Source organism: Periophthalmus magnuspinnatus, chromosome 16 (genome assembly GCF_009829125.3).
Source record: "Periophthalmus magnuspinnatus isolate fPerMag1 chromosome 16, fPerMag1.2.pri, whole genome shotgun sequence".
Taxonomy (NCBI): domain Eukaryota; kingdom Metazoa; phylum Chordata; class Actinopteri; order Gobiiformes; family Gobiidae; genus Periophthalmus; species Periophthalmus magnuspinnatus.
In genome coordinates this window covers 23543161-23565557 of record NC_047141.1, presented here as the reverse complement: position 1 = coordinate 23565557, position 22397 = coordinate 23543161, and the positions used below count along the sequence as shown (strand labels likewise).

General features: G+C 40.4%; 1 protein-coding gene across 1 annotated transcript; it reads right to left on the bottom strand.

The window, feature by feature from the left end:
- Nucleotides 1–12344: 12344 nt before the first annotated feature.
- tent5ba (terminal nucleotidyltransferase 5ba) lies at nt 12345–17182 on the bottom strand. Its single transcript, XM_033981356.2, has 2 exons — nt 16831–17182; nt 12345–14367 (listed from the first exon to the last, which is right to left on the bottom strand). The coding sequence occupies exons 1-2, from the start codon at nt 16984–16986 to the stop codon at nt 13339–13341; spliced, it is 1185 nt and encodes a 394-aa protein (XP_033837247.1). The 5' UTR covers nt 16987–17182; the 3' UTR covers nt 12345–13338.
- Nucleotides 17183–22397: the final 5215 nt, after the last annotated feature.

The following is a 22397-nucleotide window of genomic DNA, read 5'->3' as shown; positions in this document are numbered from 1 at the left end:
TAACATCAGCCAAGCCACTGCGGTTCTGCACAGTGCACACTGTTAGATGAATGATATTACTGTATGCATTCATTATTGTGTGATAAATGTTCTAAGATTTAAATTAAAAGGTCAAGATGTCCAAACTGGTCTGGGGCCAAATTAGGCCCGTTGACCATTTTTATTGTCCCCCAACTTCCTTCTCAAAGGAACAGATAATAGCAATTATTTAAATTATACAAGATAGATTAAATAAATCTTGAATTCACAGTTATTATTTTTGGCAGCTGTGCAAATTAAGAAATAGGTTACCGACACCACATAACTTCTATGGAGATAAAAAAAAAAATATTTTTTTTTTTTAAATGCAGAGTATTCAGTATTTTGTGGCAGCCCTGCTGTTATTCTTTATATACCTCAGGCTTGTTTGGATGTCACACATTAACATACATACACAATTTGTTTGCTCAACAAATTGTCAGATGGTCATATAGGCATTATCTGTTGGCTTGAAACAGGTGCACTGTGTATCTTTCCTGATTGTCTCCATGGAGATGTTTTTGCTCTGCGTGAATGTTCTACAGTATGGCATTAAACTTTATTATCTTACTAATGCGGGTATTTTTATTGCAAAATATTTTTATTGCTAGATTTTGGAACATTCCAGGCTAAGAAATGACATCTTCATGGAGACAAGCAGAAAAGTTACATAGTGCACCTTTAAATATCAATTACCCCCAGAATGGAGGAGATAGTGTTGTTTGTCACAAGGATTTGATGAAAACTGTGCTAATGACAGCAGGTGAAAGTACACACTCAGATCTTGTCTTGAGTAAAGAGTCTTATCTCTTACAGCTCTTACACAACAGTCTGTGGAGTGTGGCAGCAGCAGAGAGCTCGCCAAGTGGAGAAGTGGGGCAGTGCACGGAGGAAGTCGGATAGAGGAAGAGCAATGGGATCATCACCCACAAATCCACAGGCGTCAAAAACACATAAAGTAGGATGAAAACAGCTTAAACCTCAAGTAACCCTCTCAGAGAACCCTGACTGAGAGTCCACCCCAAGACTCATGGATTGATAATTGAAAGATTTCCTATGAGGTAATACTGGTCATAATGTAAGTTAATGATTGTTCAGTTTATTCCTTTCGATCCATATATTTTTCCACTGTCAGGGTGTTCAACTGCCTTGGAATCAGTTTTGAGTGATATGTTTTTAACTCTTTTTTTTTTTTACATAATTACAAAAAGTTGAATAGTAATGCATGTCATCTTTCTTCATCATAATTTATGTTAAATGAACACATTTCCAGAACTCAAAACTCAAACATTTGCTTTGGATCAACATAAAAAATGGACAAAGATTCTTCAGTCTTTTATAGTGCAGCTGTTATTTTTTGTTTATTTGGTTGGGACAGTATGTGACAATAAACGGCACATCAGATGAATGCATATACAGTACAAGTGTCTTGCCAAAGGACATAACGACAGTATGCACTAAGTCTGAGTCCGAACTGCTGAAGGTTTGGATGGTGGAGGAGCGCTCTAACCATACCACCCGATTCTACTATATATGTGCTGTAAACAGGTGTCAGATGACCAGAGCTGGTGCGCCTATGCTCTCCCTGTTACATAACTGCATCTGTGCATTCTCATACATGGCACCAAACAGACAGTTTGTTGCTGAGTAGAAAGTCTATCATTAGCAGCCACTGCCTAATCACATCAAGTCCCATCTTGTCTCATGACTCCAGCCAAACGTTTAATTCACATTGAAGGGGATTTCAGAGCAGACAGAAGAAAGTGGTGGTCCCCTTTGAACGTCACTGAACAAAGAGTTAAACAGCTCTCCCAGTCTGCCCCATTCTTAGAGCACCTCGCCCAAAGCTGCTGCTGCTGCGAGCCCAAGACCAAAGACGCCAGGCCTCGGCAATTATGGCAATTTTTGGATGACATCAGACCAGAAAATGAATGATTTCATTTTGCTGTCAATTTTTTTTGGGATCTGGTGGAGGATGCAGAACCTGTAATAGAGCGTGTCAAAACAGAGTGGAAGAATTGTTTGCAGGTTTGCAGCTGCTGTGAGGTGACCCAGCCCGGTGCAGTTGGTTTGCCTCTTAATAATGACCACTGTTTGGTGTAGGCACTTGTAAAGCTAGTGCCGCAGACCACCCAAAGACTTTAAGAGCATCTCTGTTCCTTCAGCTGTCTCCCAGTCTCTATTTATCCCCGCACACCAAATCTACCATATCCATAACTAGTTTGGCAGTGCCACCTTTAGTCTGCATTTGACCAAAATAACCATGGTGCCAATGTTAGACTCAACCAAACCAAAATAACTAGGGCTGAATAACAAGCCTAACTAAATGTTATTATGCACTACGCGACAGATGTCTGAACTTACTTACCATGAACTTGTAAAAATTTAAACCATTTTATATCTGCAGTGAACAATGAACTTGAATAAACTGAATCGTTCCCATAGTTCTGCCTGCATTATTTTAGACTCAGAAATAGATGAATGGGAGTTAAAATATGTAGTATAACTTATCCATAACAGTCAATTACACTTTGGCACAGTGAACAGACACTGAGTCATTTGTATAAGAGTGTCTGCAAAAAGATTCTGTGGTTCTTCTTAAGGCTGCCATTTGATCCAGGCTCTCTTCATCTGAGCTTCTACTTCTACAGTAGTATCTTCACAAACAAGTGTGCAACCTCTGCTGACCTGGGATTTTTTTATCATAAGGTCTGAAATCTATTGATTGAAGAGAGGGGAACTAATCAAAAAATAAGATGAAACAGTCTCTATAATAGAAAATAACTAGGTTTTGGACCAGTAATAGCTGAAGTAATTGCAGTGGCATTTAATTTAAATGTGCACTATAAGACATACCATGTGGTTGTCTCCATGGAAATATTAGGATATTGCTTTTTCTGAAATATCCAAAATCTAATCTAAAATTTATCTCAGTGGAGACTAAGCCACTTTACAAGTCAGATCTGTGGAGAGGGGATATAAACATAATAACTAAATATAAGGTTAGTGCCATACTGGGGAACATTCCAGGCTATATAATAACCTCCACTGAAACAATCGGGGTACGAATGCTGCAACGGAAAAGCTGCATTATGCGCTTTTATTTATGTTGTTTGATTTTTTTTTCAGCACAGTAATGAATAGATCCATGACTCTAGCATCTATAATAAAGAGTCTACCCACACACTGGCAAATCAGACTGGGCAATAATTGTCAAAGGGAGTTTACAAATTGTGTTAGTGTGTAAATCCCTGCTTACTCCCGTTTCCTTTTCAATTAGCCACTGATCCAATTAGAGGAGCACAGAAACACATCGCCTCGTCACTGTAACGTCTGACGCTGCAATGCTTTCTGCTGATATTTTTACACAGCAAAGAGGGAACATAAGTGATTTAGACAAGCAGGGATTGGGCCAAATGCTAAAAGATCCTTCAAAGCCCATTCACAAACTAAGCCATAAATATTACATGTTTATTACAACGGTATTACCGTTTTGTTTGTCCTAAGTTTGTGTGATTCCTGCATTCTCATGTGTTGAATTATGAAGATATGCATGCTGCAAACTGAATTTCAAAGCACATGGGGTACTACTACTACTACTACTACTGCTGCTGCTGCTGCTGCTGCTGCTGCTGCTGCTGCTGCTGCGATAAAAAAAATATTTCCTATAGTTTATATCCTAGTCTATACATGTTATGGCTAAAATATTTTGACTGGAGTAATTTGTCAGCTGGAAGAAAACGATTTTATTAACCTGTGCACACTTCATATGTTACTCACATTATTCCAGAAAAGCAAATAAGTTCTATACAGACTACAAAGCTGTTTAAAGCCTCCCAGAGAATTGGTGCACTGTTGACTTGTCGGTCGCATGAATATAGAACGTTTTACACAAATCAACCTACCTTCATATCATATTTTGATGGCATTTTTTCCCCTCAAATTCTCCATTTAAATTAATGGGATAAACCTGAACTCCCATCACAAAGAAACTGCAGTTTACTAGCATTTAGAGGCAAAACGGGGTGGGCAGAATAAGGTCAGTACAAATAATGAATAATAAAGTAAATCAATTAAAAAGTATACATCCAAAATCCACTTGTCCAAACAGTCCCAACACATTTTGTAATGGTATCCGCTACATCTTTTTGTGATTTACGACCACAAATAAAACAAAAACATTCCAGTAAAACAGAAGAAAATCTGTTTTAGAGTCTTGTAAAGAAACCCCTGGTGTCCTTCAGATGACCTTGGAGTTAACCTTGAGCTTTAGTTAAAAATGTGGGTGCATCTCCACTGACCATAATGTCATATATGTTTTAAAAGTTCACTAAGGAGATTTGGAGCCTTGGGTTTTGTTGATGGCCCATAGATGTAATTCTGTGTAGATGTTTTGTTGATTGTAAATGACGTAATAGGAAATTACAAAATCCCAAAGCGAAAAGGCTCTTACAATATGTTACAAGATGTTTCAGTTCATCTGTTCCAAAACACTGCCAAAAACCTACAAGGACAAATGCATTGCAAATCAGGGAAACATATGTGCTACTGGTAGTTTATTCTTGTTCATTGTAAAATCTTGTAAAATAAATAGTCAAGATGGATAACCAAAAGTAGTCTACTATACATCTGTGTTCAAATTTTAAATACGTATACTTACACCTAAAAATCATGTGACTATTATGTACTTTTATATAATTTACCTTGAAATAAAAACACAAACCAGGCAGGCAAGGCAAATTACTAATGCCTATGTGCAAATTCATTAAAACCACCTAAATCTAGAAGATAATTTTCAATTTAAACAACAAAACAAATAAAAGTAAAGTATAGATTGTCTTTTTGCTGAGAGTAAATAGAATTGGCAGACCACAGTGTATGCATGCCCTGATGGCCCAGTAGTAAGCAGGTTGTTGTTACATCATTTGTGCTACTGCCAAAAGGTCACAATATCGGCTTGGACAGTGAGCCTCAGGTCGGCAGCGTTTATGAATGAGAATCACATACTACGAAGCTGACTTGGAATTATTGTTTAAAAAAAATAGATTTTTTCTGTGATTATATATGTTTGTTATTTTTATTGCTAGTTTTGATGTTTTCTCAACACTAAATTTTAAAACAATTCAGGAGAAAGAAATTCTTCTTCTTCTTCTTCTTCTTCTTCCTTCTTCTTTCTTCTTCTATCCATCCATCCATCCATTTTCTTCCGCTTATCCGGGAGCAGTATAAGCAGGGACTCCCAGACTTCCCTCACCCCAGACACGTCCTCCAGCTCCTCCAGTAGGACCCCAAGGCGTACCCAGGCCAGCCGAGAGACATAGTCCCTCCAGCGTGTCCTGGGTCTTCCCCGGGGCCTCCTCCCGGTGGGACATGCCCAGAACACCTCCCTAGGGAGGCGTCCAGGAGGCATCCTGAGCAGATGCCCGAGCCACCTCAACTGGCTCCTCTCAATGTGTAGGAGCAGCGGCTCTACTCCAAGCTCCTCCCGTGTGACCAAGCTCCTCACCCTATCCCTAAGGGTGCGCCCGGCCACCCTACGGAGGAAACCCATTTCAGCCACTTGTATCTGCGATCTTGTCCTTTCAGTCATTACCCAGAGCTCATGACCATAGGTGAGGGTAGGAACGTAGATTGACCGGTAAATCGAGAGCTTTGCCTTTGGACTCAGCTCCTTCTTTACCACAACGGACCGATACAGCGACCGCATCACTGCAGACGCTGCACCGATCCGCCTGTCAATCTCCCGCTCCATCCTTCCCTCAATCGTGAACAAGACCCCGAGATACTTGAACTCCTCCACTTGGGGCAGAGACTCACCACCCACCCGGAGAGAGCAAACCACCTTTTTCCAGTCGAGAACCATGGCCTCGGATTTGGAGGAGCTGATTCTCATCCCAGCCGCTTCACACTCGGCTGCAAACCGCCCCAGTGCCTGCTGCAGGTCCTGGCTCGAAGAAGCCATCAGGACAACATCATCTGCAAACAGCAGAGATGAAATCCTGTGGTTCCCAAACCAGGCCCCCTCCAGCCCCTGGCTGCGCCTAGAAATTCTGTCCATAAATATAATGAACAGAACCGGTGACAAAGGGCAGCCCTGGCGGAGTCCAACATGCACTGGGAACAGGTTTGACTTACTGCCGGCAATGCGAACACAGCTCCTGCTCCGGTCATACAGGGACCGGACAGCCCTTAGCAAAGAGCCCTGGACCCCATACTCCCAGAGCACCCCCCAAAGGACACCACGAGGGACACGGTCGAATGCCTTCTCCAGATCCACAAAACACATATGGACTGGTTGGGTAAACTCCCATGAACCCTCAAGGACCCGATGGAGAGTATAGAGCTGGTCCAGTGTTCCGCGACCAGGGTGAAAACCACACTGCTCCTCCTGAATCCGAGGTTCGACTAGCGGTCGGATTCTCCTCTCCAGTACCCTGGAATATACCTTACCGGGAAGGCTGAGGAGTGTGATTCCCCTGTAATTGGAACACACCCTCCGGTCCCCCTTCTTATACAGAGGGACCACCACCCCGGTCTGCCATTCCACAGGTACTGTCCCCGACCGCCATGCGATGTTGCAGAGACATGTCAGCCAAAACAGCCCCACAACATCCAGAGACTTGAGGTACTCGGGACGGACCTCGTCCACCCCCAGAGCCTTGCCACCGAGGAGCTTGCCAACCACCTCAGTGACTTCAGCCAGGGTGATGGATGAGTCCGCCTCCGGGTCCACAGTTTCTGCTTCCTCCTCGGAGGACGTGACAGTGGGATTGAGGAGATCCTCAAAGTATTCCTTCCACCGCACGAAAACATCCCCAGTCGAGGTCAGCAGCTCTCCACCCGCACTGTAAGCAGTGTTGGTGAAGCACTGCTTCCCCTTCCCGAGGCATCGGACAGTTTGCCAGAATCTCTTTGAGGCCGTCCGATAGTCCTCCTCCATGGCCTCTGCGAACTCCTCCCAACCCCGGGTTTTTGCCTCTGTGACTGCCCGAGCCGCAGCACACTTGGCCCGCCGGTACTCATCAGCTGCCTCAGGAGTCCCACGAGCCAACAAGGCTCGATAGGACTCCTTCTTCAGCTTGACGGCATCCCTTACTTCCGGTGTCCACCACCGGGTTCGGGGATTGCCGCCACGACAAGCACCACAGACCTTACGACAGTAGCTCAGTTGGTAGAGTGTTTGTCCACTGATCCGAAGGTTGGCGGTGCGATTCTAACTCACACAGATGAATGCTGTCGTTGTGTCCTTGGGCAAGACACTTAACCCACCTTGCCCTCAGTGTCTTCGTACACTGGTGTGTGAATGTGTGTGTGAATGGGTGAGTGATTCCTTGTTGTAAAGCGCTTTGAGTGCCTTGAAGGTAGAAAAATGTGACCATTTACCATTTACAACTACGAGCAGCCGCATTGTAGCTAGAGGTGGAGAACATGGCCCACTCAGAGTCCATGTCCCCAGCCTCCCCTGGGATCAGGGAGAAGCTCTCCCGGAGGTGGGAGTTGAAGACCCCTCTGACAGAGGGCTCCGCCAGACGTTCCCAGCAGACCCTCACAATGCGCTTGGGCCTGCCAGGTCTGTCCGGCTTCCTCCTCCGCCAGCGGATCCAACTCACCACCCGGTGGTGATCAGTTGACAGCTCAGCCCCTCTCTTCACCCGAGGTCGGAGGTCAGATGACACGACAACAAAGTCGATCATCGACCTCCGACCTAGAGTGTCCTGGTGCCACGTGCACCGATGGACACCCTTGTGCTCGAACATGGTGTTTGTTATGGACAAACTGTGACTAGCACAGAAGTCCAATAACAAAAGACCACTTGGGTTCAGATCGGGGAGGCCATTCCTCCCAATCACGCCCCTCCAGGTGTCACTGTCATTACCCACTGTCATTTCTTCTTCTTCTTCTTCTTCTTCTTCTTCTACTTATTATTATTATTATTATTATTATTATTATTATTATTATTATTATTATTATTATTATTATTATTATTATTATTATTATTATCATCATCAATAATATTCAGAACATGGGCCCTTGTCGATGTAAAGCAATACACATGAATATATAGCAAATTAGAACCATAAGCTGCTTCCATTGCCTCTTTTACTGTCCATTAATAAAACATAAAATTATATTTTGGTAGACATATTAAAACTAGAAAGGCTGACTACAGTGAAACCTAAGGTCTACAAATCAAACCACGGAGCTATTCACATGTTCTTATCAGTGGAAAAAAATATCTAAATCTAACACTATTTTGGGATAACACCAGCGGTCATGGCCAAACTATACACATGGATAACCAAAGTCAACACAGACGACTTGAGTTCTGTTTTAGGGTTTTAGATGTGAAATTAAATCTGACTGAAATAGAATCTAGCTTTATGTGTGATCAACATTGGAAGAAGACATGTGTGGAACAGACTATTTGAAAATGATAAATGGCGTCACATTCATTTTTTAAAACCTGCAATAAATTTCCAATGTTTACACTCCAGGGTCAAGACAGGCCAAGGCAGTTTAGTTTTATGTTGGTGGATATTTTTAAAAAATAATCTCTTTATAATACATGCACTCAATAGCCTTTATAAAGCATGAACAAAGACTTGATTTGTAATGAACAAATAGTTTATTAAGAATGATTCAGGCTCAGTAACTACTTAATTACCGCACTAACCCTAACTTGTAACCCCTCAATTAATAAGTTAAACCTGAAACATTTTTGTTTGTTTTTGTCTTGTTTATTTGTTATGAATTAAGTCCTTGTTCATTCTTTATTAAGGCTAATAAAGGATATAAAGTGGTAAAGCAAAAACCACTATAAACACAACTATAGTGTATACATCACACTCTTATAAACACAAACATGATTTATTATATTTTTTAAGATTTCATTGAGAGGAGCCAGTTACTGAGAGCCCAGTGCTCGTGGTTAGCGGCTGGGACGGGGTAACTGTGGTCTAAAATTAAGATTTTCGGGAAATTCAAAATGTGGAACAATGACTTTCAGTGAGTCTCAAGTCAACAAACCTAAACCAAACTCTGGCCCCGTGTACAAGCATGACTCACAGGGAATACTCCTGGGACAGCCTCTGTGTACTGATGCCGGGATCCCAACCAGAGCTTCCCTCTCCACTTCCTGTCCCACAAAGGAATGTATCTCCATATGACCATATGCAGAGGACATGGCAAAATGCAATTACCTTCTCAAAAGAAAAAAGGTTTATTCAAATTCAACTAAAAATCACAACAGCAGTCGGGTTTCACAAAATGTTGATTTGACAAAAAGTAGTTAGATTTTCCAATGTAACTTACTGCAAATTACAGTCGATAATTTGCAGGTTTTAGATACTACTAATTTTGTATCACATCCATAGATTGATGAATTAAGACTATTCCCATAGCAATTAACAATTTAAAAGCAAAATGTTCTGTCTTTTGAATGGGTGAGAAGAGCTGCCTAAAAACTCATAGACCTCTACGTTCACGAGCGTCTTTGTATAGCCTGTGTCACAGCTCATAAAACAATGTTATTGCTTCAAGTAAGTTTCCTATGACCTTTAAGTTTTCAATTATGTGTTTTAAGTAATGTTTGTTATTGCAGATTTTGTATACATACTTTGCAGTGACATCGCGCTGGGGGAGTTCCACATGTATCTCTATGGCAGAATGCTCAGCAGTGGCCATGGTGACACAATGCAAACACACCTGAAAACTGAACAAAAAATACAAAATGGATTTGAACAACAGCATTTTCAGGAACCTGTGAGCAATACAAATGTCAACTGTCCCATTTAAGCGTTTGATTTTCAACAAAAAGGTGACTGTGACTAACTGAAAAACTGTTGACTAATGCTAGCTAGCTTGTGTGAGAGACTTATTCAACAGCACAAATCTGCTTACCTATTGTTGTTCCTACTAAGCTGGCTCTTTCTGGTTAGATTGTGTTAAATGAAAGCCCAGGTTAAAGTTGAACAGAGCTTCAGACAGAGTAGTACCTACAGTTAGCATCACACCCTCAGAGAATGTTGATGACATCAGCTGCAAAATATCAAGCTATGGATTTTGGTGCTTATAAAAACATGACATTGTTCCTACATACCTTACGGTGAAGCACTAACTTGGCAGAGTTATCTTCTGGACAGGGACAGGGCAATGGATCAGGGCACCTCTCTGCCGTTAAACTCGACACACTGTAGCCATTGAGTTGGCCTGGTGCTGTGAATAAAGTTAGGATTGTTTGTCATGGCGCTGTAATGCCAGGAATGCTCCTCTGCACCGCTGCCTCTGCTGCCTCTGCTGCCTCTGTGACTGTCTCCGACCGCGCTGTGGACCTGCTGCGGTGAGACCCCCCCACACACACACACACTCACACTTATGGAGATTTGAAGTTAACAGATACTAACAGATAGTATTTCTCTCGCAGACTATTTTAGGAGCTCATGTCAACCCAGATACTGCCCACCTGAGGAAGCCCCCCCCCCCATACTCCTAATGAAGTCAATAGGACTTCCCTTTTATTCTTATGGGACACAAAAAATTACTACTACTACTACTCAAATTGCTACTTCTGGTGCTATTATTTCACATGTGAATTAGGTTCATCCAGAGACCTCTAGTCTATAGCTTTATGCCTGTATATGTACACCAATCAGTTAATCAAAACTTTATTTATAAAGCACATGTCTGTAAATATGCTAATTGCTATATATGAATGAGGGAGAGGACAAATAGGACCAAGAGTATCCAAACAATATCTAGTGGGCAGGATGTTACCTGTCTATAGTAGATGCAACAGAAAAATAGTAATAGTTATAGTAATATTACTGTTATGTTCCCAAGAAGAGGAGGCAGTAATTGTCAGCCTGCTCCTCTCACCTCAGGGACATGTGTTTCCTGTTTGCACCATTACGATGATGTCAGCTCCTCAGAGTCATATGCTCCTAAAGACAGTTTAATTTAAAACATGTACATCTGACCAGGTCATCCTGCTCTGTGCTGGTCCCAGTGACACAAGCCCACACATATGTATGCATCATAGAAATACAGTGTATCACGCAGCTGGAGGAAAGATGTCTTAATCAGTTGTTTTTAAGATAAGCTTAATGTTGACACTTTACTTTGGGATAATGTTATATTGTTTGATTTAAGCAACACTCACACAGAGTGGAAGAAATAACTTTTGTGCCACATTAAGCTCCAGTAGTGCCACTACAACACATTAACAATTTTGATGTGTTTTTCCAAAATATTTTGTCTTCTTTTGTTACTTTTGTGTTATTTTTGCCTGTTCAATTACAAATGTACTAACATACATATGAAGCTATTTGGATGGCAGAAATTATATCCAATTGATATTCAGAGAATCAGACTTACATCAACAATCTAGGGCTGTAGGTCTTTAATCATTTAGTTGATTAAGTGGTTGATTTAATGGTTTATACGGGACAACAGCAGAAAGGTGAAGATATGAAATGAGTCGGATGAAGATTTGGGAGTTAATCTGAGAGCTGGGAGTTTAATCTGTCTTTTTAGAAATTCACAGTTTCCTAGTTTCCTGTTGTTGCATAGTCTTAGATTCATCATAATAATAGTTGATCATACTATTGAACTATTAATGGTAATGTAACTGCAAATGGCCTGTAACTTTTTTCCCTGCCTGTACTAGTAGTCATGCTCTCATACTGCAAACACACAAATAGTCTTTCATGGCTTGGTAAAAAGCCCTGACCCATGCTCCACACCTTTGCCACTGAGCTACTTCTACAATGGGGCTGATCCTGGTATATTTTTGTTCCTGACTCAGACGACATGACATAGTATCAGTGCGGGGTTTCCACTGCAAACATGGGTGGGAGAACAGGCAAGCCTTTGTGAACAGCTTTAGTATCAGAGAAGAAAGAGTGGTCATTGTACCTTAAGCAAAAGACTCCTTATGGTTCATGTCCTTAGATTGTAATGGATCCTAGCAAACATTTTACCAAATCACACTGTTTATGAATTTCAGTACGCCCTTTCCAGAAGTTTGTCGTCACTTTGTGCAGCTGTCTAGACCAGTGCTTCCCAATCAGGGGTACTTGAGCACTTACCACAGGGTACTTTGAATGTTCTATTTGAATATAAAGTGTAATTTCCAGTCAATTTGATCAGTATTATTAAAACAAGGAAATATAAGTAACAATAACTGACAATATATTATTAAACATATTTTTTGTCCCAGAGTTAAGAGGTGCTTGAGCCAAAAAACCCCACTGGTCTAGACATCAACCACACTCCCATCTCAACAAGAAATTTAAATATCGTAACATCATAGGAAGAAAATGACCACAATACCAAGGCTGTCATTTTGTTGTTTTTTAATGTCACAAAATTGAATGCTTCTGTTTTTGGAAAAGCGAGACAGTAATCTACAAAACATAGCCGATGTTTGAGAACTTGTCCGGCTTCATTTTAGGCACTTGGAAACTTGACAACACTTCCTTTGAGAACAACAAATACATCTTTGGTCCAGTAAGTAATCAAAAAGCCAGTGTGAAAACAAAACCAGCTACGTCATCATTACTTCAAAAATGTACTTCTGTTAGAAAGTTTTCGTAAAGACGTTAATACTTAAATAGAATGCAATCGCTACATCTCAGAAATGACCAGCAATCTTACAGATGTTTTGCAAGAATACACACCAATCAGGCATAACATTAAGACCCTCTGCCCAAAATGCAGTCCCATATAAAACAATCATATTTATTGATATATTTCTTTCTGAATCATCCTAAACTTTTTTTATTTCTTCACTTAAGCTGCAGTAGCTACAGTGGTAATAACAACTATCATTAATGGACTAGACCACACATTGCATTGCCTGTTTTAGATACATCTAGCCTGCACACATTGCACATTCATCAAACTTTCTTAATCCTCCTCTATTTCCCCTATTTTAAAACTTGACTAAGAAGTTCACATAATGCCCTTATACTGAATGCATCTAGAGGTGAGCAATAATATATCAGTATCAGTATATATATTTATTAAGTGGTATTTCTGCATGTTTATAGGTAATTTTACAGTCCTTTCACAATTGCCTGATACTTAAACCTCTACTGAAACATGTGTTAACCAAAATATCTTCTGATTATTGATATCATAATATAAATTTTTGTCAATACCGCCCACCCCTAAATGTATACCATCTTCTGAAATAAGTCATGATCTTATGCCTGATTGGTGTAGGATGGCTCAATCAAATGCACAGCAGTACAATATGGTTTAATCGAGTCACATTTGGCAACTTTTTTTTTGATAGTCCATTTGTTTGATACAGTCTCTTCAGCTACAGGGCAGCCATGTCTGGTAAGAGTTAGTGCACGTGGACACCTGTGGCGAGTGTACGTGTGCAATGTAATAGTTACTGAAGTTGATGTCCTGTACATATGGCGCTGGCTGGTAGTAACAAGTGACATTGGTGACTGTTGGTATGGCATTTTGCTCGGCTAGTACCCGCAGTGCTAACATAGAGATGAGGCTGAGGGTCTGACGCCTTTCGTGGCCCATCAGACAAACTGTGCTCTCATTCACGACCTGGTGCAGTGTCATCAGACATTCATAACGCTTGTGCTCCATTCCCGCAAAGTGATTCTGGAGATATGCTTCCAGTTTTCTCTGCTGTTCGCCGATATCGGGAAAGTCAATGAAAAACCTGGAGCACATGTAACGCTGCATTTGCTTCATGTCCGCTTCAGAGGAAGGTCTAAACCCCCGGACCAGCAGGTGGCAGTATTTCAACAAACCACCGCCACGGATTTCCTCTGGACTCCTCGTGGCTATGATACGCTGACACAAATGTTCCATGGCGGCCCCAAAATCTCCATACACGCTCTCGCCTATAACTGTCGGATGGAAGCTCTCTGACATTGGTGTTTCCGAGCAACGGTCAAACAAAAGCAGAGAATCTAGGCAAATCTGAAAAGAATCCACGCTAAACTCAAACTGACGTCGTAAGGAATCCACAAATTTAAGTTCCACATTTTTGCCGGTGTTGTTAGACAGAGAGATGAGACTCCAGCGATCTGTATCGTTGCAGACTTTGACCAGTTTTTGAACATAGGCTTCTTTGAGGGTGAGCGCCGATATCCGCTCTTTACAGACACCAAGAGGTAAAAAGTCTAATAGGCAGTCCAACACAACGTCTTTAACGAGGCGAAATGCCTGGTCATCTTTGAGTGAAACACCGAAGATGAGGTCCAGGTCCTTGTATCCTAGTCCGGAGTCTTGGTGCAGGACATGGCTGGCAGCGGAGCCATTCAACCTCACGTCCTTCACACATATGCCTTTCTCCTGCAACCGCGCCCGCACCACCTGAGAACACAACACAGCCAGGTAAGACTTTCACATTTACAATATATCAGTGCAACTTACAGCTGAAAGTGGGACTAAACACCTAAACTCCACCTACGACCACAGTCCAAAGGCGCGGTTAAAGTGGGTGGAGTCTGGAGGAGAGACATGTGATGTCACAGGTCTCCTAAAATGCAGTCGTACAGTTTAACCACAGCTAGCAGCACACTCTCCATTTTGAAAGCGAAGTCCCACTTTAAAAAGTAAAAAAATCTTTGAAAGTAAGCAAAAATACACTTAAATTCACAAGCCAAATATTTCTTCACACTAATGTTTGCATTATGGATTTGTCATTGAATGTTACTTAAATTATATCAGCCCTAATGTTAATGTAATCATGATATTTCTTACCACTGTGATAGTAACAGGACTAACAATAAAATGGCTGTGCCTGTCTAACCCAGTGACAGTAACTATGAAGCCTTATAACAAGAGATTTAAGATAATCATTCTGACATTTGAATAAACTCATTATGAACATAAAGAAAATCAATGTGTTGTGAAGTTTGGTCAATAAAAAACTACTGAAAGATCCATTGAAGAGAACCCCAAGTCCTTGTAGGTCGCTCTTATCTAGACTCTGATAAGATGTAATATTTCAGTGACTACGACAGGCTTCTACAGACATGAGGCTTAATGAACGCTTCAGTTGGGGTCAGTGGGGTCAGCGACGGTGGTCTTCCTCTGCTCCACTGACCTGCGCATGTCTAAGCTATCTCACCTCAGTGTGAGCTACTGCTGCTTGGACCCACAGTCACCAATGCCCACAAGGTTTTAGTGTTAAGCATGGACTTTGAGATCAGTCCAAAGTTTATGTTCTTTCAGTTATTTAGATTTTATTACTTAGGTTGGCAATTTTTCACACTTTAGATGGTTGGTTGTTAGTGATATGTTAGTTTACTCAAATGCAGCATATGGGATAATCTTTTTTGTATAACCAACTAAAGTTTATCCTTTACAATTAAAAACTTACAGATGTTTATATAATTTATCATATGAGTAAAATAATGTCTTCTTCGAATTGCAAAACTCCAAAACATCATCTGTCATTCACAATCTGTTCTCATGAATTGTTCTCAATGGCATTAGTGATTTGAAGTTGTTGTTTTTTTCCAGTCCTTCTGTCTATATATAATATTTTACTTTAAATGTTTAACACAGTTGACTTACTGTAGCATACAAATGGAGGTACCTGTTGCACACATTAGCTGAACAAGCACACCTAAATCTCCTGCCTGGCCGTGGTCAGATTAGTGACCCTCTCTCCCATGGTGATCAGATAACCAGCCAGAGCTATTTATATATACTGGGTCAGGGAATTGACAAATAAGCAAGGGAGGGCATCAGAGTTAAAATTACTAACATCCTGCTTATAGACTACTCATTATCATTATATATAGTGGGGATGATTTCGTGCTGTTTTAAAGTGCAAAGGTAAGGCCACTTCCACCACAGATATGTCTGAATGAGCTCAATACAAAAAACACGTCTCTTTTCTTAAGTCAAAAAGTACATGAGGTATAATTAGAGGTACAAAGTGATATAATGGTCACGTCTGTACACCAGCTTTGGGTTGTAATACAATTAAAGCTGTTAGACATTTACAGTTGAGTTGGGAGGTGTTCACATCATCATATCATGTCTTAACAAGAGTTTCACTGCTCAGGGAATACATGGAAAAGACACAGCCCTGTTACTCAAACCAGCATTTAACTTTTTCCACAAATAAAAGCACGAGTTTGGGGCCTCACGTGTCGGCTTTGCTCAAACTCCATATCAAAACATATTACCTGACATACGGAAACTGTTCTATACATTCATTTGAACTTTCCATCATGGTTTTGGGATTCCTAGCCAAGTGTGTAAAGACAGACGGAGACATGGGAAGCAGGGAGAGTGAAATATGACCAAGCCAAAATGTATGAGTGGCTGGAATAGTGGTGGGTATATATCTGCTGAATCCATTTGAAAAGTAAGCAGGGGGGATGTAATGTCTTGAGAATGTGCACAGGGGAGACATGCATGCTCTAATGGAAACTGTGCATAGAATTGGAATGACTCCACTCTGATACTGGTCTATAAAGGCATAAAGATAAGGATTAAATAATGTTTGAAATCCTCATATAGGTAACAATAAAGTACATAAAAAACTTGACGCCTGTCTAAGTTTGATTCAGTAGCTTCCAAGGGGGTCTTCTGTAGACTGGCTGTGGCATATAATTAACATATTTATATAAGTAACAAATTCAGGATATCTCGACACATAGGCATATATGTTATAATAATAAAATAATACTAATAAACTCATAGCAATAAGCCTTAGCCAGTACATCGAAGAGCTGCGACGGTCAAAAAATGTTTATTTAAATAGGCCTGTATAGGTTAAAGCCGCGTGAATGTGATCCAAGATGATGCTCCATTTACCTGAACTATCTGCCGGGGCTGCACGGACAGAGTGGGGAAGTTCCCTCGTCCATGAATGGGAATCGCTTCTCCCAGAATCGAGTCCAGACGCTGCACCTGATCCCACGACAGCACGCAGAACCGCCGGCTGGGATCCAATGCCTCAGCGCAAGACATGTCAAACTCTCAAGATCACCCCAAACTAAACAGAAAGCAAAATAGTGATAGCTCTTCCGCTTGGGGTTTAAAGTGTGGTAAATTCCTGTGCTGGTAGATATTTGGAGGAGAGAGATGAGACTGGACTGGGATGAGACGCTCCTCTTGACGCAGCGCGAAGCTCAAATCCGGTCACTTTGCAAAGAAGCGGTTCATAAGGACCGGAGGGTTTAAAGACTTCCAGAGCGGGTCGCTGATTGGCTGCTGTGTTTGGTCATTGATTATGGACGCCCTGCCCGGAGGAACACCCTTCATGTGACGTCAGCTCAGGCTGACAGCCTCCTGCCCCGCAGCTCACAGTTCCAAGCCACACTGCCCCGACAAGCTTTTATCCGCACAGGTGTACAGTAACCTGATACTTTTACACAAAGAGGCCTACATCATTTTATGCAATTAACGACTGAACCATATGGTAATAGGATAAGCAAGGTTATGTGGACTGGCTTTATGTTGGATTGTGAAATCTGAAACTGGTTATAACAAAGTAATAGTATGAGTTGTTGTGGTGCTGTTATTGGATACACAATGTATATTGTCTATGCCTGTGGGCCTAGTAGTATTACAAACAGCAGTGTGCTGCAGTGTGAGGTGAGATACTCTACTCTACTACTACTACTACTACTACTACTACTACTAATAATAATAATAATAATAATAATAATAATAATAATAATAATAATAATAATAATAATAATAATAATAATAATAACATTTCCGTACTAGAACAAAGAACGTGTCCATGATAAATATTGACCCCAAAAAAATTAAAGCTCCAGTTTTCATTTATAGAACGATTAGCCTGACGACATGTGTAGTCACGCTAATGACTGATTAGTAACACAACTCTGTATTGTATCCATGTATTTACTCAGGTGTGTGCAGAACATGTAGTGCTGTCCACACGCCATTCTGCATGATCAATGCTCACACACTGTTCAAATTATCATCACTGGGCCAAGCAGAGGCAGAAATGAAAACCCTTTGTCTTTAGTTCACACCTTACATCAAAAGGTGTAATTGACATTATAGTAACTTTACAAGAAAGACAAAAATGATTATGTGTCACATTTTGAACTAACAATTGTTAAATACATTTTTCAAGCTCAGTTTTTACTGGCACAGCAAAATATCATTTAGCAATAGTTTGCCCATTGATAACAAATGTAAGCATAAGTTGTTTTCAATGTAGATAAAGGATTCTTTCATCACTCCACATTTGGATGGAGATATTTTTGCAATATTTTGCCAGTGGATATAGCTCATATAACATTTGACAAACTCAAGTCATAAAAATCTAATTCATAAATAATTCAAGGTATTTATTAAAAGGGATAACCTCAGCTAACCTTTCATTCAACTCTGATCCAACCCTGCCGCCCTTTCCCCCTCCTCCTTATCTTTTCTACACTGCTTGTTTGTGTGAGTGGTCTCCTGTAAACTATGTAACGACTCCATTTCTCACATCTATTTGACATTTGTGCCTTGTACAAAGTTATGATTACCAAACTTGCTTCTAAAAGTCTGAACCACCTGTAATGAAAGCTTGCAGACAATAGACGTTACTCACAAAAGCAGACATTATTCCACTGCTCTGATCCCATAAGGTTGTGACAGGGTGCTATTTGCTGAAAACAGCCAAAATCCCCAGAAACTTCCTCTTTCTTATCAACAATCTACTATGAAAGGGATTCAGAGGCGTCATTGCTTTTCAAATCCCAAACAGTGTTACAGTGTTATGACCTAGTATTGGCGCAGCAGTGATATGTTTACGAGATATACTTGTCTGTTTTATTCCACCATTGACCTTTAGAGACTCCACAGTAAAATATATGACTTAAATAACAGTGTCTTGTCACACGCTTCCTGTTTTCCACATGAGGCAAAGCAAAGTCATCCATTCTGAATGATCCCGTTACCGTGGCGACAGCATCCCAGGTTGGTTGCCAAGTGGCCGGTCAGAGGCGTCCATACCATAGGATCCAGGCAGGTGCTTTGAGCGTGATCTCTGCGTCATCATGCTATAAATAGTCCCTATGTGTAGAAAAGGGCAAAAAGGTTGAGTTCATGTGAGATCAACATAGAGTGTATAGTTTAAGATTGACGTGGAGCGCAGGTTTGAAAGTAAAAGAATTTGCCTTTTAACTGTCAAAATGCAAAATGGTTATTAAGTAGGATATTATCTATAATTACAAGGTCAAACCAGGTTAAATCAAAACTGCATAGAGTTCAATGTCTTCTCCATGAGCAAGTATGAACTAAGGTGACTTTTCTCACTGTCCATTACAGAATAATGAAAAATTAGGATCCAAATATTACATGGGAAAAGGTCCTCAAAATGCATATAGCAGGAAGCTCCATGAGTAGTTTTAAAAAGTAGAACGCATTACTCAAACACATGGTTTAGTGGCACCTGTGTGGGCCCAGTCCCTAATAACAATGATGTTATTATTTCAAGACATAGGACAACAGAGAGTTATAGTAGCCACTGACCTCCATCTGAAATATGACTCAAATCTAAGAATGGCAGCTTATTGTATAATATAAATATAAAGTAACTGACACTTTGAACTGCAAACATTTGTACTGAATGAAGATAAAATGTCAAATGCTGATTAAATTCAAGAAAAAAAGTTTATCTATTTAATGTACTAATTGGATTATGTTTGTTTTGAGATCCAGCTAAAGTCACAGCGCTGTGAGCCTAGTAGGTGTGGTGGCAAATGAGCAATTAAACACCCCTTAAACAAATGGTGAATTAGCAATGTTTTTATTTCTCCTCTGACAAAGAGCATATATTGTGTCACACAAAGAGGGCAAAAGAAATAACTAAGGTAAGACATTAGTATAGTCCAAAGAATTAAACTTATCTAAACTTAAAATTTTGTGTATAGGATTCTCTATAGACACTTGGCTATGGCTTAAGACAAACAGTAGGTCTATAAGAAGTATATAAGACGTCAGCCGCTTTAGTTGTGGGGAGTGATTTTGCATAATAGTTTGGTAAATAGACATAGATCCTATATATTTTATGTGAGCTTGAAATACCAGATGAATCTAGTTTATCAATGGCTATTTCTTATTTTCTCCCAGCTTAAACAGGCGGGCAGATGAACTTCCCCAAAGAGACTTCCCTCATTCCTGAGTGAGCCCTCTCAGACATGATATGACCAAGTGCCCGCTAAAATTAGAGAGTGCATCATGTGTGAGTTTGGGACAGCGGCATAGCGATAGTTGAAATCGCCAGGCAGCTGCAGCTATTTTCTCAATGTTGCTGTGACCAGGTTAACACGACCAGTCACTTCAGTTTGGGCACCCGGACAGGCCCGTGATAAGAGCAGAGAGTTTACTTTTCCGGATCACAAATCTATGGACAGAGCAGTGGAACAGTTACACAAGAACCCACACCTCTGACGTCACTCACTGCTCCATTAATGACAGTAGCAGATTTAAGTGCTCCTGGAAAACTTCACCCCACCAAAACACACCATGAACAATTGTCTGCACTGACGCTATATGTGAAGAGTCTGTTGTGCAAACAATATTTAAAGAGGCTTTATGGAACTTTTCTGGTTATTGTGTTACTTGTGATGTTCCACAGTACAGCAATAAGATTAATTACATGTGTCTTTATTGCTAAAAAAAAAAAAAAAAAAAAAAAGCATGCATTCTTACTGTCAGTGGGCTTGCCTCTTCATAGATTTGGCCTGTAACGTATAGTGTCATCTCCTGCTTGTTTCCATGGAAATAGATCAATTTAAAGCAATGACATCTCCAAGGACCGAAGCAGGTGGTGGCCCCTGTACCAGAAATTACACTGTGCGCCTTTAAAGTTACACATATGAGAAAAATTCTTAGTGTGAGTGGGATCGCCTTGCTACAGATCTGACCTGTAACTTGGCCTGGTGATATCACTATGGAAAAAGATACGTGTAACGCCATATTGTGGAACATACAAAGAACTAACACCTCCATGGAAACAAGTTGGTAGCGTTAAAGTTCAAAGTAAGAACAGTGGCATTGTTCATATTGACATTTCTTACCCCTTTGAAAATGTTACTTGAGGTAAAGATAAAAAAGTACTTGTGTTTGCAGTATTTCCATGAGGCCTGCCTGTACGCTGTTGTGTCAGTTTATTGCAGCAGACAAATATGGCCTGTGTATGCAACTATAGGGCATGCAACATTATGTAACGCATCTCAGTTTACTGCCTGGAGGTCTAGAGTTCAAAAATGTTTAACTTGAATTTTTCTGTATTCCAAAACTATATGAGAAAAATGTATGTCATTTGTTCCTATAGAAAAAAAAAAGTAAACTAACAAAATTTGTGCAATAATAGACTTAAGGAAGATAAGGAATTCCTTCAGGGGTGTTCTTAGATTTTGATTTAGCATCAAACACGCAAAACCACAAAATATGTCTGCTACCAAAATACTATATTGTTTTTCTTCTTGGTACCTCTTTTTAGTGCGTAGCGCTTAACACACGCAACACTGAGCTATACAGAAGACAGATATGTGCAGCTTGGTAATAAAATACACTGCCCCCCGTCTGTGTGGGGTGTCTAAACTTGGACCTCTTCCTTAACCAAAGCTTAAATCATCAGACGCATGGTCCCCTCAGTACTGTTAGGGGACTATCAATCAACCAACTACTACTAACCGTAAATGTTGTTTTTGCTGCTTGTATTTCCATTGACCCAACAGGCCAATAGAGACTGACAGACACTAATAATAAACGTATACATCAATAGTCAAAAATCAAGGGGTAAAAGAATGAAAATATAATGAAATGCTGTAGTAAAAAGTACAGCCTTGTAGGACTCCCTAGCGTTTTCCACAAGCGAGAAGAGAAGCCTGTTTTAGCTACAAGCTCCGATTTCATTCCCAGAAATACAGCAGCTCCCTGACCTCCCCACTCCCACATGCAGTAGCCCAGAGGAACAGGGTATGGGGTAATAAAGAGTGAAGCATGTCATGGGGAACCTGAGTCAATCCTACAGGGACAACCTTTACTTTAGAGATATGCAACAGTCCACATAGACGTTGTGACTGTACACGAGATAGGACTACTAGTGTAAAAACAGCTCTAAAATCCAATGTCTACTTAACTGAATGGACACTAGTGAACATTTTCAGACAGTACTAATCATTTATGCTTAAAGTGTTTCAATATAAAAGTAATATCACATGCCAAAAATGTTAATGACACTGTATGATAAAATAAGACCTAAATTTCAGAAAACCTTAGAAACATGTGTTTTTTAGGTACACCATTATAGTATTACATTAAATTATAATAGTATCTGCAATACAATGGGCAATAAAGACTTGTTAATGTCATGGAAACGTCAAATGTATAATCCTTTTTAAGAA